Below are 15,607 nucleotides of genomic sequence, written 5' to 3' on the forward strand. Positions count from 1 at the left end.
GCGTTATTCCAAGGTCCTAGGTTCGTTTCCTGCTCACGGCAAGTTATTTTTTCACCCACTTTTCTTTCTTCTTATTTTACATCACATTGGTTCTAATAACTTCTCCTATACATTCCTTGGCCTTACTGTCTGTTAGATCGTATTAATATTGTGTCAAAACACGGAAAAACGAGCTCTTAGGTATACACCTTATTCCAGCAGATTTGCATCAGTTTAGCTATGTGCCTGAGTAAAGTCTGTATGTTTCGACGTTAACGAACTTCATTTTAAGTAGCTTTCTCACACTGGAGCGAAAATACCATTTTCTGAAGAATCGCGCAAAACAAAAAGCTGTTGCCAAGGGTCCACAAAACCGAAACTTGCAGCAAACCACCACCATCCACAGTTGTGGCCTCGCTAGGGCCATAAGAGTGTCACCGACATTGTCGCCGCATTAACTTCTTCGCAAAATATTTTCATATGCGAGAAGTAATCTTATAAAACGCGAAAAATTAGTGGTTAATTGTTACTTAAATAAATCTGCGGGATTCGTGACTATTTTAAAACCACTATAGTCAGCCGCATTGCTGTAACCATAGCAAGAATAGGTTCATTATGGCGGCAATCATGTACGAGGTTTCGCCTACACGAAGGTTGCTGTAATTCGAGTTTAGCGTCCATTATGCCGATTCAGTGACATCTATTTCTGCAGAAACCAAGAATATGCTTCACGAACTGATTTTCGCTTTGAATGGATACCCAGGAAGCATTTTTGTGGAAAAAGAAGGCACTTTTTCGGTAATGTTACGGAGGCAGCTTGTCGACTAGTCAACGATAACAGCAATCTGAAACTTCTTTGCGATCTTACGATAATTTTTTCGCGATGTCTGAAATGAACATACTGTGTTTATGGCAATGATATCTACACTCATAAAATGTTAATCTCTTCGAACGATATCGCGTCTTGTGAAACTGTCCCGGTGCGATGTAGAAACGAACTTCCATTGAAGTTGCGGCCTTTAAAGAAAGGTGACAATTCACCAGCTGGGCTCGTACTTTTCAGTTTCTATTAAATTTGATACCTAACTCGGGTATGATTCTCAGTTCATATCTGTTATGTCATTTCATGAGTCGATGCAAAGCGAAATTTATGGCTCTGGTGATTTTAAGAACGTATAAAAGAGTTCAGGTACACATATTATAATTCCTGTAAATTTTTCGAAATATATCGCTAATAGTTGTGCACTTTATTTCAGGTCACCAAAGGACTTCCGTTTATGCACCCATCTGAAACACTGATTTTGGATAAGCTTTGTGCTTTAGGCTACCATGTCAAGTACCTGCGAACTTTCGTGTCAACTCACCGAAGTTTCTTCGCGAGCGGTAATAATCGTGTCTCTCTTTTTTTTTCCAAACATACTGCCAAGAAGCATGTGATTTGCAGATTTTCAGAGGCATTGTCATCGCCCATACCTGCATAGTATTGTCAGTAGCTGGCACTAAAATATTGTTTCAGTTTCATAGAAGATGGGGATGGAGACCACCACTATATGTGTACACCCTTCCATTCAGCACGTGTTCGCACTTGATGTCACTTGCTAGACAACGTGACATGCACAACACAACTGTTGCATGTTTCTTTAATGCACTGGACCAAGCAAAAGAAGTAGGTGGTGTGTGCCTAGCGACTTAAAGGGACCGACAACTGCCCAGAACATGAAATGAGATCACTGCACGAAAGGAAAGATTGTCCCTTATAGTGACTCAAGCCAACCCTGTTTTTTCTCATGACAAGTGGATTTTTGTTTTTATTTCTTCATTGAAAATCACAAAAAATGGCTTGTGGTGTCTCTGGAGGCAAAAACATAAACTATCATGAATGCCCTGCCACGTGACCATGGTTTAATGTACACGGTCAACGATTTATTGATTAGTACTGAAATATTGTTTGATTCCTTATAGCAAAAAATAATATTTTATAAAAGTATACGTATAAGCTTGCGTTAGTAGTACGCATTAAAGTAGTGCTCCCTTTGCGTGACATATGCGCAGTTTTGTTTCAGATTACTTGGCTTGGCAACGCGGTACAAATGCAGGGAAGCTCTATAGAGCCACACCGTCTCATTTTAATCGCTTGTTTTTAAAAAAATATAGTTGTAAAGTGCAGAACAAATGTGGTTAAGCATAGTTCCATAAAATCCTGCAAAATAAGAACGACAGCATGCATAAGCCACCAGGAAGCTTACCGGCATCACTATCAATACTCAGCGTTGCCGTATGTAAAGGGACTACCGTGTTCAGAGCCTTTCAGATCGAAAAATACTGCTAATAAAATGACTACATGCTCTTGAGATCAACTACTGCAGCTACGATCACTACGAAGGGTAAGATTTCTGTCCAGCAGGAAAAAACTGGATCGAAAAGAGTCAGTTGTAGGTCCCTTTAACTTGATGGCAAGCACACTGGTCTGCTGAGCAGTAAGTTTCACGGTCATGTGTTGGCCCTTCTGGTTGCATTGTGATATGGGCAACATTACGGTGCACTTAAAGTCAAATAGGTGAATGCTAGAGACACCTGTATAACCAAAACGGTTGGAGCCCTCCAGTTGGACATCTCTGATAACTTAGATGTAGTCTCCTTGGAAGCAGATCATTTTAACATCACTTACTAAGATTACAATTGCTTTCAGGGGAGATATTTTTGTGTCTGTGTAAGGCGAGACTTCAACTGGTCCATCTGTTCTCATTTAAAGGTGCTCAGGAAGACCAGAGGCCAGTCAGACGTGGCTTGTATCTGCATGCAGTCTGCTCGGGGCTGCAAAAAGTCCTGTACGAGTACACAGATGAACTGCTTGTTCTTGAAAAAGAAGTTCTCGAGGCACATGAGATCTCTCTGATGCGGTTTCAAGAGAGGCTCGAAAAAGTGAGTGTTTTTTTCTTATGCCAACCAGTGTGAGACATCCAAACACTGTGCTTAGGTCATGTGGCACCAAACATTACCTTTGCCAGAATTTTAATGCAGTATACTGGATGTTGATCCCCTATTGAAGCTTGGATGCAGCATAATCCTGTTATGTTCTTCTTATTTTTTTTTTGGCTGGTCATGAAACGTCTCCGAGTGTCTTATTTTATGCTGCCAAGTGTACCATGTAGTAGCAGTTAGGGCTGGTTGGTACCTTGTTTCGAGTGCTTGCCACAACTCGTAGTAAAATGAAGCAGAAGCGAAGGTCGGAGGAAAAACAAGATAGCAGTACTCAAGCTGTCGCCTTGTCTTCCTATCTACATCTACCTTAATTTCCTCTTAGTAGCTCTGTTTGAGTTGCATTAAACACTCGGAATGTTGGTACTGTGTTTTTTGACATGTCCAACAACGAACAATATGGTGTCTGTCTTTTTCACATCTTTTGTGCTGTTATTCAAATTTTCAAGCATTCTCGTTGTACTTTTTCTGCGTGCAGTACCACCTGCTTTTTCTGAAGTTGCATGACCTTGTTGCTGAGATCGAATCCAGTCAAGTGCATGGTTGCAACATTCTACAGTCCCTGCATCGGAGCTGTACCACAGCACTCCCTGTTGGCAAAGCAAGCATGTCACTGTGAGTGTGGGCATTTTGTGTACCATGCTATAGGGGCTATAATGTTTATCACATTTTTTTGGTCGTAGTGAGCCAGAGCACAATATTTGTTGAACATGCTCGTTAATGTAATGGCAAAATTTTATTCACTGGGACAATGAAATATCACACTTTACACTGTAATGTCGGAAGGCGTGTTTTTTGAACAATAAAAATTCTGGAGAAACAAAAAAGCACCTTTAAAGCAAAAGTGATTCAAGAGCTGGTGAATTCTTGTTTTACTGCCTTTCTTTTTCTATGATGTGTATTAATATCATGTCTAATGAACGCCCACACTGGGCATTCATTAGATTTATCTACATTATTCATACATGCTTATTATCACGGGTGTTCGTTGTCTTCGTTGGTTATGGGAACTCGGCTTGACTGCAATCTGTGCCTTGGGTGTGGTCACTTAACCGTGCCCTTGCGGTATAATAAAGGTTGCATTAATCGTTGCATCACAGTATCGTAGTATCTTTTTAACTTGATGCGTATCATAATAAAGAACTGGTTAGTTCATTGCTGTATAATATTGCCTTCTCCTTAACCACATATCTTTAGTGCTGTGGAAGCCTTGTTAAAAAGAACTTAAAAAGTAATAATTTTCTCACCTACTTGTAGGGTATTAGCCTGCAAGATTAACTCTATTGATATTTGAAATAGCAATGGCTACATACAGGCTTCCCTATAGACTTCTTCATAAAATGCTGGCTTTAGTGGCAATTCTTGGAGGATGTTATTCTATAACCTAGTGCCACTTTCACTCATTTTATGTAAGCTGCAACTTATGATTGATTGTTTGTCCAAGAGCGTCGCCGTAAACAATTATTGCAATGGCACTGCTCCCAAAAAATGTTATCGTACAAAAGCATGTAAGCCTATGGCTTTCAGGCAGCTGAAAAAACATACACCGTTGTTTTGTAAAACACTTTCTAGCCTAGCCTTTTGGTATACACACTATACGCAGGTTCTTGCACCACTTTCACTAAACATTCTGCAGTCCTGGGATGAAAGCTTTCTAATATAAATGTGTACTGCAGCTAACCATGTACTTCTAGTAAAAATTCTTTTGAGCCTACTTGTTTCGTAATCCTAGAAGTACTTCTACAGCGCAAACGTAGACACACCACAAAGGAAGAGACGACACGCACAAGCTCTGACTATCAACTGACTTTATTTCGGCAATTGTCATAGCATATATACCTCCAAGGCAGCCTTGCCATGCACGTGCCACGCAATTGAAAAAAAAAGCAGAAACATAAAAATGAAATAGAGTTGAAAAATGAATCAGTGTATTACATACAGGATGAAATGAAATCAAACTTGGATGGTTGCAGGGACAGGGACGTGTCACTTATGCAAGGATGAGCACTTTCTCTGACATGATAGGCTTCCAAAGCGAGCCGCACATGCTCATGGTTGCTCCTGCCAAGGACCTACACCCTTTCAAATCGTGCCTCACATTTGCAACAAGCGTTAATATGAGCCACAAGATGGGCTCCTTTATCTGCATTTTTGTTAATCTTTTGTGTGTGTTCCCTGAGCCGCTCGTTGATGCATCTTCCAGTTTGACAGACTTTACATTTTCCCTGTAAAAGCACTTCTAGGACCATGTACTTTTAGCTTTGCCATAGAAATAGAAAAGGTATTGAAGTAAATGATGACAAAGCAAGCTCTGTGCCTAGTTGTATTTAATAATTCGTAGTTCAAGTTCATCTCGTTACAGAATATGTCAGGTACAATAGGACTAAGTGTTAAAGTTATAGTGAATAAGAAAGACGTTGATACCATCAGGTCAGCTATCATCAACACAAGAAAAAGGCACGTGATCGGCGACCGAGCTCCGTCATATGGGTCCGCCTGCGTTCCTTTCGAGCTACCACCCGCTTGCTCAGTCCTTCAATAAACCCTCTTCACATTTGGTGGAGGTGCGGGGTAACTACATCACCTACACCTTGGAATTCCGATCCCGCACCCTGCCGTCGACCATGCAAGTTGACGCTGCCCAACAGACAGCACCTCTCACAGCCGCTACTTGCCCCGGCCCGGTTCACGAGCGAGACCCCCCGATCTTTCCGGGCGCCGAAGACCAGGACGTCGAGGACTGGCTGTCGTCCTACGAAAAAGTCAGTGGACCAAACAGGTAGGATGACGCTGCTAAGTTGAGCACCGTCAACTTTTACTTGGCTAATGTGGCGAAACTGTGGTACACAAACCACAAATCCGAGTTCGAAAACTGGGCCGCTTTCAAGCAGGTAATATCCTCTGTTTTCGGTCGCCCTGCCGTGCGGAAGTTGCGCGCCGAACAACGCCTGCGCTCACGGGCACAAGAACCTGGCGAAACGTTTACCGCCTATATCGAAGACATACTCGATCTCTGCAGGCGCGTCGATGCCGCAATGAGCGAAAGTGCCAAGATCCAGCACATTATGAAAGGTGTCGATGACGACGTATTTCAAATGCTCCTTGCGAAGTCTCCTGGCACGGTGTCTGAAGTGGTAACTCTGTGGCAGAGCTACGATGAATTGCGACGGCAACGAGCTCTCACCCATCGTTCATTTCAGCCTAACCAACCACTCGCTGCACTGGACGTCGTACCTGACCACTCCCGCCTTCTAGCATAAATGAAAGACTTTGTGCGTGAGGAGGTCGCACGTCAGCTTTCCCTCCTGCCGTTTTGTCAGTGCCAAGAGCTCCCGCAGCAGCAGCAAGAGCGACAACCTACCCCGTTAACTCCCATGCTCCGACTTGTGCTTCAGGACCAGATTGCCGAGGCTATGCCAGTGCCCTTTCAGAGGCAAGTTGTCGCCGTGCCTCTTACTTATGCTGACGCAGTAAAGAGGCAGCAGCCACACCAGCCCTCGCCATTCAATGGACTGCCACATGTCACCGCTCCTACTCAGTCTTCCGTCACATGGGCTCCTCCCCTCGCTACCACAGCCTCGACTCAGCCGTATGTCGCCTGGGCGGCGCCCGTCGCTGCAAATGCCTGGCGAACGCGGGATAACCGGCCGATCTGTTTTGCATGCGGCGGCCCTGGCCATATCTCCCAATACTGCCGTCGTCGGGCGCCCGGCTACACAGACGCCCGACCACGAAGCAACTACACGGACCGACCCCCTTTTGGTTATGAAAGTTCGGATCATCAGTCAAACACGTCCTCCCGTGACTATTCGGCAACTTCGTCTCGTCGCTCACCTTCACCCAATCGACGCTCCTTGTCACCCATGCGTCCACGACCAGCCCCTCAAAATGAGGGAAACTAGCCGTCGCAGTTCAGGGAGCAAGAACTGCGCTATCGTAATGTTCAAGTCCTCGCACCTTGCCGTCAAATATCGTCGAAGTTCTTGTAGACAGTGCCCATGCATACGCTCTTGTGGATACCGGTGCCGCTGTGTCCGTTATAGATGCCAAACTTTGCCGCAAGTTCCGAAAGGTGACCATGCCGCTTGATATGATGTCCTTACGTGCAGCAAATGGAGAACCTGTTCGACCTATAGCCGCCTGCACTGCCAGACTCACAATTGCGGAGGACCACTACATTGTTGAGTTTATCGTCCTTTCCTCGTGCTCTCATGACATCATATTGGCTGGGATTTTTTATCGCGTAATCGCGCCGTTATAGATTGTGCCCGTTCCGAACTTGAACTGCTTCCGTTGTTCGACCAGCCCTACGACCACACTAATCAAGCCGCGCACAAGCTAGTTGTCAAAGAGGACACTGACATTCCACCGACAACGGCTGTTTTGCTCCCTGTGGTCTCCGACGACATGCGTGATGAAGTAGCATTTTTTGAGCCATCAAGCCTCTTTCTAAGTCGGAAACCACTTCTGCTTCCTTATTTAGCCCTCTCAATTTCTAATGGAGCCAGTGCTCTCTGCCTTACCAATCCCTTTCCGCATACCATCAAACTGTTTAAAGGTGAGTCTCTTGGATGCGTACAGCCCATTGATAACGTACAAATTTTTACCGTACCGCAAGAATCATCCCAAAGTGACCTCGCCGCCGTCAGTGCTCTTAACCACTCTGATCTACAGGCTTCGAAAGTGTTCGATTCGGCGATCGCAGACGGACTGTCACCATCTGAACGATCTGAACTCCTCCAACTGCTGTACCAGTACCGCGAATCTTTCGGTGTTGTTCAACCTTCACTTGGCCGCACTTCTACCACTCTACATTACATCGATACCGGCTCCCGTGCGCCACTACGACAACGACCATATCGTGTTTCTGCGGCGGAGCGCCAAGTTATTACCGAACAGGTGAATGATATGCTGCAACGCGGCGTCATTCAACCTTCCCAAAGTCCATGTGACTCACCTGTAGTGCTCGTTAAAAAAAAAAGGATGGTTCAGTTAGCTTCTGCGTGGATTATCGGCGCCTAAATAAAATCACTCGAAAAGATGTATATCCTTTACCCAGGATTGACGATGCCCTTGATACTTTACAATGTGCCGAGTTTTTTTCATCATTAGATTTGCGCGCAGGGTACTGGAAGGTCCCCCTTGCAGATGCCGATCGACCAAAAACAGCCTTCGGGACACCGGACGGTCTATATGAGTTTAATGTCATGCCCTTCGGCCTCTGCAATGCCCCTGCCACCTTCGAGCGCATGATGGACTCGGTTCTTCGGGGTTTGAAATGGCAAATCTGTTTCTGCTATCTCAACGATATGGTCACCTTTGCGCCAGACTTTGGAACACATCTTGAGTGTCTCAAACACGTCCTCACGTGCCTGAAGAATGCTCAGCTGCAACTCAACCTAAAGAAGTGTCACTTCGCTGCTCGGCAACTTAAGATTCTCGGGCACGTCGTATCAAAGGACGGTATACTTCCAGACACGGCTAAGTTACGGGCTGTCGCCGACTTCCCCAAACCAACGACTATGAAGCAGTTACGGAGCTTCGTGGGGTTATGCTCCTACTTTCGCCGGTTCATGCGCAACTTCGCCTCTATCATTGCGCCTTTGACCAAACTTATAGGCAGCACCACTGATATTTCGTCATGGTCTTCTGAGTGTGACCAAGCCTTCTCTACCCTTCATCGTCTTCTCACTTCAATACCAATACTGCGTCACTACGATCCTATGGCAGCAACTGAGGTCCACACCGACGTCAGTGGTGTCGGCCTCGGTGCGGTTCTCGCGCAACGCAAGCCTGGATTCGCTGAGTATGTCGTCGCCTACGCCAGCAGAACTCTCACCAAGGCTGAATCGAGCTACAGCATCACCGAGAAGGAATGCTTGGCGATCGTTTAAACACTTGTCAAGTTCCGCCCATATCTTTATGGCCGTGCTTTTGATGTAGTAACGGACCACCACGCATTATGCTGGTTATCTTCGCTCAAGGACCCATCGGGTCGTCTTGCCCGTTGGGCTCTTCGGCTTCAAGAATATGACATTCGCGTTGTATATCATTCCGGCCACAACCATACCGATGCTGATGCACTGTCGCGATCTCCCCTATCCCCGGACATTGCATCTGTTTCCTCAGACAACACGTTGTCAGCTCTTGACGAGGACACCATCTCTTCTGCACAACGCAACGACCCATGGATTGCTTCGCTTCTTGACACGTTATCCGAGGAACAGACACTTCCAACCACTCGAACACTGCACCGCCAAGCTCCGCACTTCAGTGTTCGGGATGGCCTTTAGTACCGGCGCAACTATTCAGCAGATGGTAGGAAATGGCTACTAGTCATTCCCCGAACTCTGCGCTCTACTATCTGCGCGTCGTTTCATTCCGACCCGAATGTGCTCACGCCGGTGTATTCAAGACCTACGAGCGCCTACGAAATGGTATTACTGGCGTGGAATGTTTACCTTCGTCGGCCAGTTCATTCGCGGCTGCCACGAATGTCAGCGGCGGAAAAGCCCGCCACATCCTGCGACAGGTTCATTGCAGCCACTTCCATGCCCAGACCGCCCATTCGACCGTATAGGAATTGACCTCTATGGACCACTACCATCGACAACGACAGGCAACCGATAGGCCATCGGGGCAGTGGATCATCTAACACGGTACGCTGAAGCTGCTGCTCTCCCCACAGCTGCAGCACAAGATGTCGCAACTTTCATACTCAATTGTTTTGTGCTTCGGCATGGTCCTCCTCGAGAACTCCTCAGTGACCGAGGGCGCGTTTTCCTCTCCGATGTAATCCAAGCACTTCTTCAACAGTGCCATATTGTACACCGGAAGAGTACAGCCTACCACCCACAGACAAATGGCTTGACTGAGCGGTTTGATCGTACTCTGGGGGACATGCTCGCTACACATGTCGCTTCTGATCAAACAAACTGGGACCTCGTTCTTCCATTTGTCACATACGGGTATAACACCACTACGCAAGTCACTACCGGGTTTTTCTCATTTTTTCTCCTGTACGGTCGCCAACCATCGCACACCATCGACACTTTACTGCCATACTCACCAGATCCCTCCGAACGCACGCCTGTCTCGGAAGCCGCTCGTTACGCAGAAGAGTGCCGCAAGCTAGCCAAGCGGCTTACTACATCCGACCAACAGCGCCAGATGGAGACCCGTGACGACGAACATCGTTCTGCACCAACGTTCGTTCCTGGAGCACTTGTATGGCTTCATGTGCCGCCCTGCGCCCCTGGTGTATCACCCAAGCTACTCTCTACTTATCATGGTCCCTACCGCGTGGTCGAGCGTACCTCACCCGTGAACTACGCCATTGAACCCCTCACGCCACCGAGCGACCGTCGTCGGCGTGGACGTGATATTGTTCACGTAAACCGTCTCAAGCCCTACTTTGACCCGCTTGTCCCCAAGTGTTAGATTGCCAGGATGGCTTCAACTTTTTTGCCAGGGGTAATTATAGTGAATAAGAAAGACGTTGATACCATCAGGTCAGCTATCAACACAAAAAAAAAAAGGCACGTGATCGGCGATCAAGCTCCGTCATCTGGGTCCGCCTGCGTTCCTGTCGAGCTACCACCCGCTTGCTCAGTCCTTCAATAAACCCTCTTTACAAAGTGTACACATAAATTATTTTTCTTTCAACTTTCTCATCATTGGTGCAGGCTCTTGCAGGCTGGCTATGGAGTGCTGTGTCAACAGATTTCCTCCTGGGTGTTGTATGGTATTCTGCGGGACCCCTATCAAGAATTTTTTGTGGAGGCGTTGGGTGGTGACCCATCACGAACAGAGCCCAACACCAGCAGCAGCTGTTTAGAGGTTAGTTGTAACACACATCTTGCTATGTATGTAAACTTTTAGTAGTTGATAGGTATAGGTTGGTTGGCATCCTATTGCCAGCCTATTCCAGTGGATTCTAGATGTGGAATCTGATTAGTTGATTTCGTGCAATTTCTCAAGTCAATTTTTCATGATTATGCAGTGACACATACAGGGAATAAACTGTTGAAATTTTCAAATTGCTTTTTTTTTCTCACACACTGAACATTGTCCTATAAAAAGGTGGTAAGGCTAAGTTCTGGCATTAACAAATCAATGGTTTTCCAATGACAGACGGTGCTAATGTGCAATACTTTAGGTGATACCTTACAAAGGCTCTGTAATTGCAATACAGGACTTCAATAGATATTCTCTTAATGTTGTATAAACTTGCAAAGTGTTGTAAGAAAAACATGCATTTTGTTTTTTGTTTGAGAGAAAGCAATAGCTAATGTCCGCAGTATTCATGCAGTGAGAAACAGTACATAAATTTGGTCATTAGTTAAACCTAGTAGCTGTTTGTTTTACACTCAATCTTTGTTATAATAAAGTTGCACCTTACTAGAAAATCAGCTTGTTACTTTCAAAAATCCACTGTACAAGTTTATTCCTAACTCTATATCTATTGCAAGACTATATTTTATTTACTTCATTATGACTAATATTTCATTATATCTGGTTTTGCTATATCGATGTCTGAGTGTATTGTGTTAACAATTATATTGACACTCTTCGCAAGCTTTTGCTACTGCCGGCGTGCTCCGTACATTTCTCTCTGCATTGGCGTTCTCAGCGAGTAAAAGCATGCAAGTAAAGTGGACCAACATGGATAAAACAGAAATGAAACGAGCTAGCCAACTCTGTCGCACAAGAAGAGCATGAGATAACATTACCCTGTGTACAAAGTCTGCAGTCAATTGCTTCTCAAGCAGCGAGAAAACGTCCCGGCTGTCCTTCAGGCGGAGGAGCATATGCAGGGGCTGCGTCGCTTGAAAAGCAACTTTGCTCAAAAGGGGGCAGTGGCCAGCACTGGTGCACGCGCTATCTCAACATACATGAGTAGACGGCTTTTAAACTTGCTGTGCACTCAGCACTTCACGTTTAGAAAACTGGCTACACAAAAAACTGCTTCGATCACTGGAGCGGCTATATTCCCTTCAACCAGCATCTTGCTGCGTTTTGTGAGATCGTATCTAGTATAGTTATCTGCTAATCTTATTTCGTATAACCTTTAAATTTGTAACTTGTGTTCATTCTTTCGTCCTTGTGTGAAACTTAGATTTTTTACGGAAGTACAGTGGAAACCCGCAATAACGAAATCGCCGGGAAAACCGTAAAAATTCGTTTTCGCAAGAATTGCGTTGCCGCGAGTATGAGACATAAAAACAGTGATATGGCCAGCAGAACGAAAATTTATTGCCAGAAGTTGCCGACTTTGCCGACCCTTGCCATGCAACAACTTCAAAGCTCTCCTTTTGCACTGGAAAAAGTGGTCCGTTGCTACGTCATACATCATGTGCCCGAAGAAGGAGTGAATGGTGTCCAGCGCATCCAAAACAACCCGCGGGTTTGGTTTCTCCGCGTGCGTCTCTTCTTGCAGAGACGCTGTGCTACCAGAGGCACTCTAGTACAGGACGATCAAGCTATTGCGTTCACAAGAAGATGGGTCCGTGTGATCAAAATTCACGAAAAAACATAGCGGAAAATGGTCTTCTGCTATCGCGTTCATCAGGATCATGCGTAAGGCTCATGGCCCACCACGCTGTCACATTTTGATTTCGCTGGTAGAGAGGGCAAAGATAATTGTTATCATGTATGCCTACGCTTCCACCCTCTTCACACACTAAACACCACACGCAACAGATGCATCACTTTAGGGCCGGCCAGGCATGTTGCAGGACACAGACCCCATCGCCGATTTAAGTAAACAAAAATGGTGGTACCCACGCTAGCGCGGCAAAAGCAGACGTTTACAAATTTTGAGTGCGCATAACATGCATAAGAGCATATTTTCGACAGTTAAGCTTTGGCGTGAGGGCAAAATAAGGCCCGCACCGTGGTAGAAAATTCGTTAATGCGGGATCGCTGTTTAAAAACATTTTGTTGCCACGAGATATGTAATACATGGGCTTCTATGAACGTTAGCCGGGGATCCGGAAATATTTCGTTGCCGCGGGGATTTCGTACTCACAGGGTTTCGTTATTGCGGGTTTCGACTTAGTGTCCAGTCATTGGGCTAAGCTCATTTGTAATAAAGACTTCACGTCCAAGACATACCACTGTATAAGAACTCTGGGGTGTAGACGGCATTCATCTGTGTGAATGTTTTGTTTTTGACATTGCAGGCCCCTTTAGAGTCAATGCAAGATTTTCGTTTGAAATCCAATCTGCTGCCAGAACAGCTGTCCCAGTCTTTTGCCAGCAAAGTGCTTTTTGCTGGTTCAGCTGTGAGGGTCTTTGGGCAGTCTGCAGGTCAGTATCCCATGATGACTGCCTCAGTGCATGAAGGCCAAATGGCTTGATTGCAAAAGTGGCACAGAAAAAATTGTGCATGAAAGAAAACAGTAGTCATGCAGCAATTTGTAGCACGAAGCTATAAGAAATGCAGGTTTCTCATGGAGAGAGGTTCACATCTGAGAAAAAAATCACAGAATATCTACAGAGTGAATGATAATGAGTGGGGCGAAGCGCCTGTTCGTGCATCCGTGCGCACTTCTGTCTGTGCATTCGTCTGTCCCTCTGTACATCTGTCTGTCTGACCATTCGTCTGTCTGTTCAGCCGTCCATCTGTCTGTCCACTCCTGCTGAGTGAGTCATCGAACTAGGCAGTCACGAACCATGGTGAGCTAGGAGGAACAGACCCACGGCTTTGGAAGCTTCGCCCCTAAAGATTTGCCCTGGTATAAGGAACAGAGGATGAGCTTGTCGTTGAGGCAGAAGCTAGTTGATGCAGAAATGATATCAGTTATCCTGTGCAACATGGAAGTGACTGCAACAAAACAAAAGAGCAGAATGTCAGTTAGGGTACAAGGATCAACTAGTTGGCTACTGGCTTGATGAGACATGGTTTAAATAGCACTTATGACCATTATAAGTGCTCTTTTAAGCTTGTGTCATTGTGCAGAACATTACTGAGTAGTGTGTACAGTGTCGGTGTCATTTAATGGCAACACAGATTTGAAGTACCATGCAAACGTGGCGAGAGTGGCCAAACATTAAATTGGGTCGCCCATATCTATGCAAGTTTGTGGGGAAGCTGCATAAAAACTATGCATAATTATCTACCCCATGTTACCTGCCCCATCAGTTCTTTCAGGGAGTGATGCTTCTTCTAAACGTTTATGAAAATCTTGCTGCAGATTCAGTAGGAATAGTTGTCACTTGCATAAATCTGTCTCTCCCAGCTTGTCGATAACGGTTATTGTTACGTTCAAGTGCAAGCACTCATGTAATTTCTCAACAGATTATTTTTATTTATATTGAAAGTTGTCATTATTAGCACACTCTTGGTATTATTGTGTATTGTGTTGGATGTTATTCTGTTAAGAATTATTTTTAATTTCATGCTAAATGGTCTTTTTTTATTTGTGCAGAGCGGCCAGTCTATACAGCTGAGCAAGAGGCAGAGTTCTTGAAGCGCCTGCAGAAAATCAGCGAATCTGAAGAGATTGATTTGTTCCAGCTAGAAACCTTTGTTGAGGACGTTCGCTCAGCTGCAGCTGCGGTAACCGTCTTCCATTAATTTAAGCAGCATTCAATCATGAGGAGAATGCATTCGCCTGTCACTACTGTCGAATGATTTGGCATCGAGTCCTCCTGCACTTAGTACAACCGACAGATTCTTTTTTTATTTCAAGTTCCAGGGGAGCATAAGTATTTTTGAATAGAGATAACTTTATCAAATGCCACACTTTGCACCTTGAAACTAAGCAAGCACTATTTGATAGATATCAATGGTAGCTTGTTGCTGCCTTTAAAAAAAGTACTGAAACAGTCTTGGAATATCGCAACAGGGGCATTTTTGGTTTCTTTGGTATGCAGTGTCAATGATTTCTAAACACTGGAGTCAGAACACAAGTATAAGATGTATTTTTGTATTTTAAAGTTAATCTGTGAACCAGCGCCACTGCGACGGACATTATCCCGAGGAGTCAAGACAGTTCCCGAGTCTGTGAGATTTGCGTCCTACACACAGCCTAAAATCGCAGAAATCACTGTCAGGCTCACCAGACAAGAATTTACTCGTTATTTAAGTGCACCATTATCACATGACAGATTTGTCATTATTACGTTGCCAGTGTTTCTCTTCCCATTACGTCGCACTGCTGTGACACGCCTCCTTGATGCCGAATCCAAAATTGCTGTTTTATGGCAGCGGCATTATATTCAATGCGTTCCCAAGCACTACGACATTCTTTATATGTTTCTCAACACTGGTGGTTTTGTTCAGAGCAACAATCTGAAAATATTTAAAATTTGTGTCAGTACTCCTTCAAGCTCTTTGTCAAAAGTCATGTTGGTATGTTGCTGACAATCTAGCACAAAATACTTGTTGCAGGTCTGAGGTAACCTGTATATTATTGAAAAAAAGAACTGCATATCGCTATATAACTGCCACCACAAAAATTTTTCCATGGTAAGACAGGCTGTAACTCTGAGGTTATTACAGACAACTACGTACCCCGGCCCGGCGATCCTACGCCTGTGTTATCCTCACCTATACCCGACGGACACGTGTAAAGCGTGTGGGGAAAGGGCCACACTGCGGCACATGTTTTGGGAGTGTGCTGGAAAAGTTGATGTCTCTGCC

At 45.1% G+C, this 15,607-nt stretch overlaps 1 protein-coding gene across 2 annotated transcripts in view; it reads left to right on the forward strand.

The window, feature by feature from the left end:
- Positions 1 to 576: 576 nt before the first annotated feature.
- Positions 577 to 15,607, forward strand: part of LOC119159668 (gamma-tubulin complex component 4) — a 46,045-nt gene continuing 31,014 nt past the window's right edge. Inside the window, exons 1-7 of one of the 2 annotated variants that reach the window (XM_075891375.1) lie at positions 577 to 777; positions 1,236 to 1,362; positions 2,732 to 2,901; positions 3,437 to 3,573; positions 10,644 to 10,797; positions 13,143 to 13,269; positions 14,391 to 14,521. In XM_075891375.1, coding sequence (XP_075747490.1) covers positions 703 to 777; positions 1,236 to 1,362; positions 2,732 to 2,901; positions 3,437 to 3,573; positions 10,644 to 10,797; positions 13,143 to 13,269; positions 14,391 to 14,521 — 921 coding nt within the window. In that variant the 5' untranslated portion in view covers positions 577 to 702. The remainder of the gene's footprint in view (positions 778 to 1,235; positions 1,363 to 2,731; positions 2,902 to 3,436; positions 3,574 to 10,643; positions 10,798 to 13,142; positions 13,270 to 14,390; positions 14,522 to 15,607) is intronic. The other variant, XM_037412496.2, reaches the window with a different exon arrangement.

Source organism: Rhipicephalus microplus, chromosome 1 (genome assembly GCF_043290135.1).
Source record: "Rhipicephalus microplus isolate Deutch F79 chromosome 1, USDA_Rmic, whole genome shotgun sequence".
NCBI classification, from domain to species: Eukaryota; Metazoa; Arthropoda; class Arachnida; order Ixodida; family Ixodidae; genus Rhipicephalus; species Rhipicephalus microplus.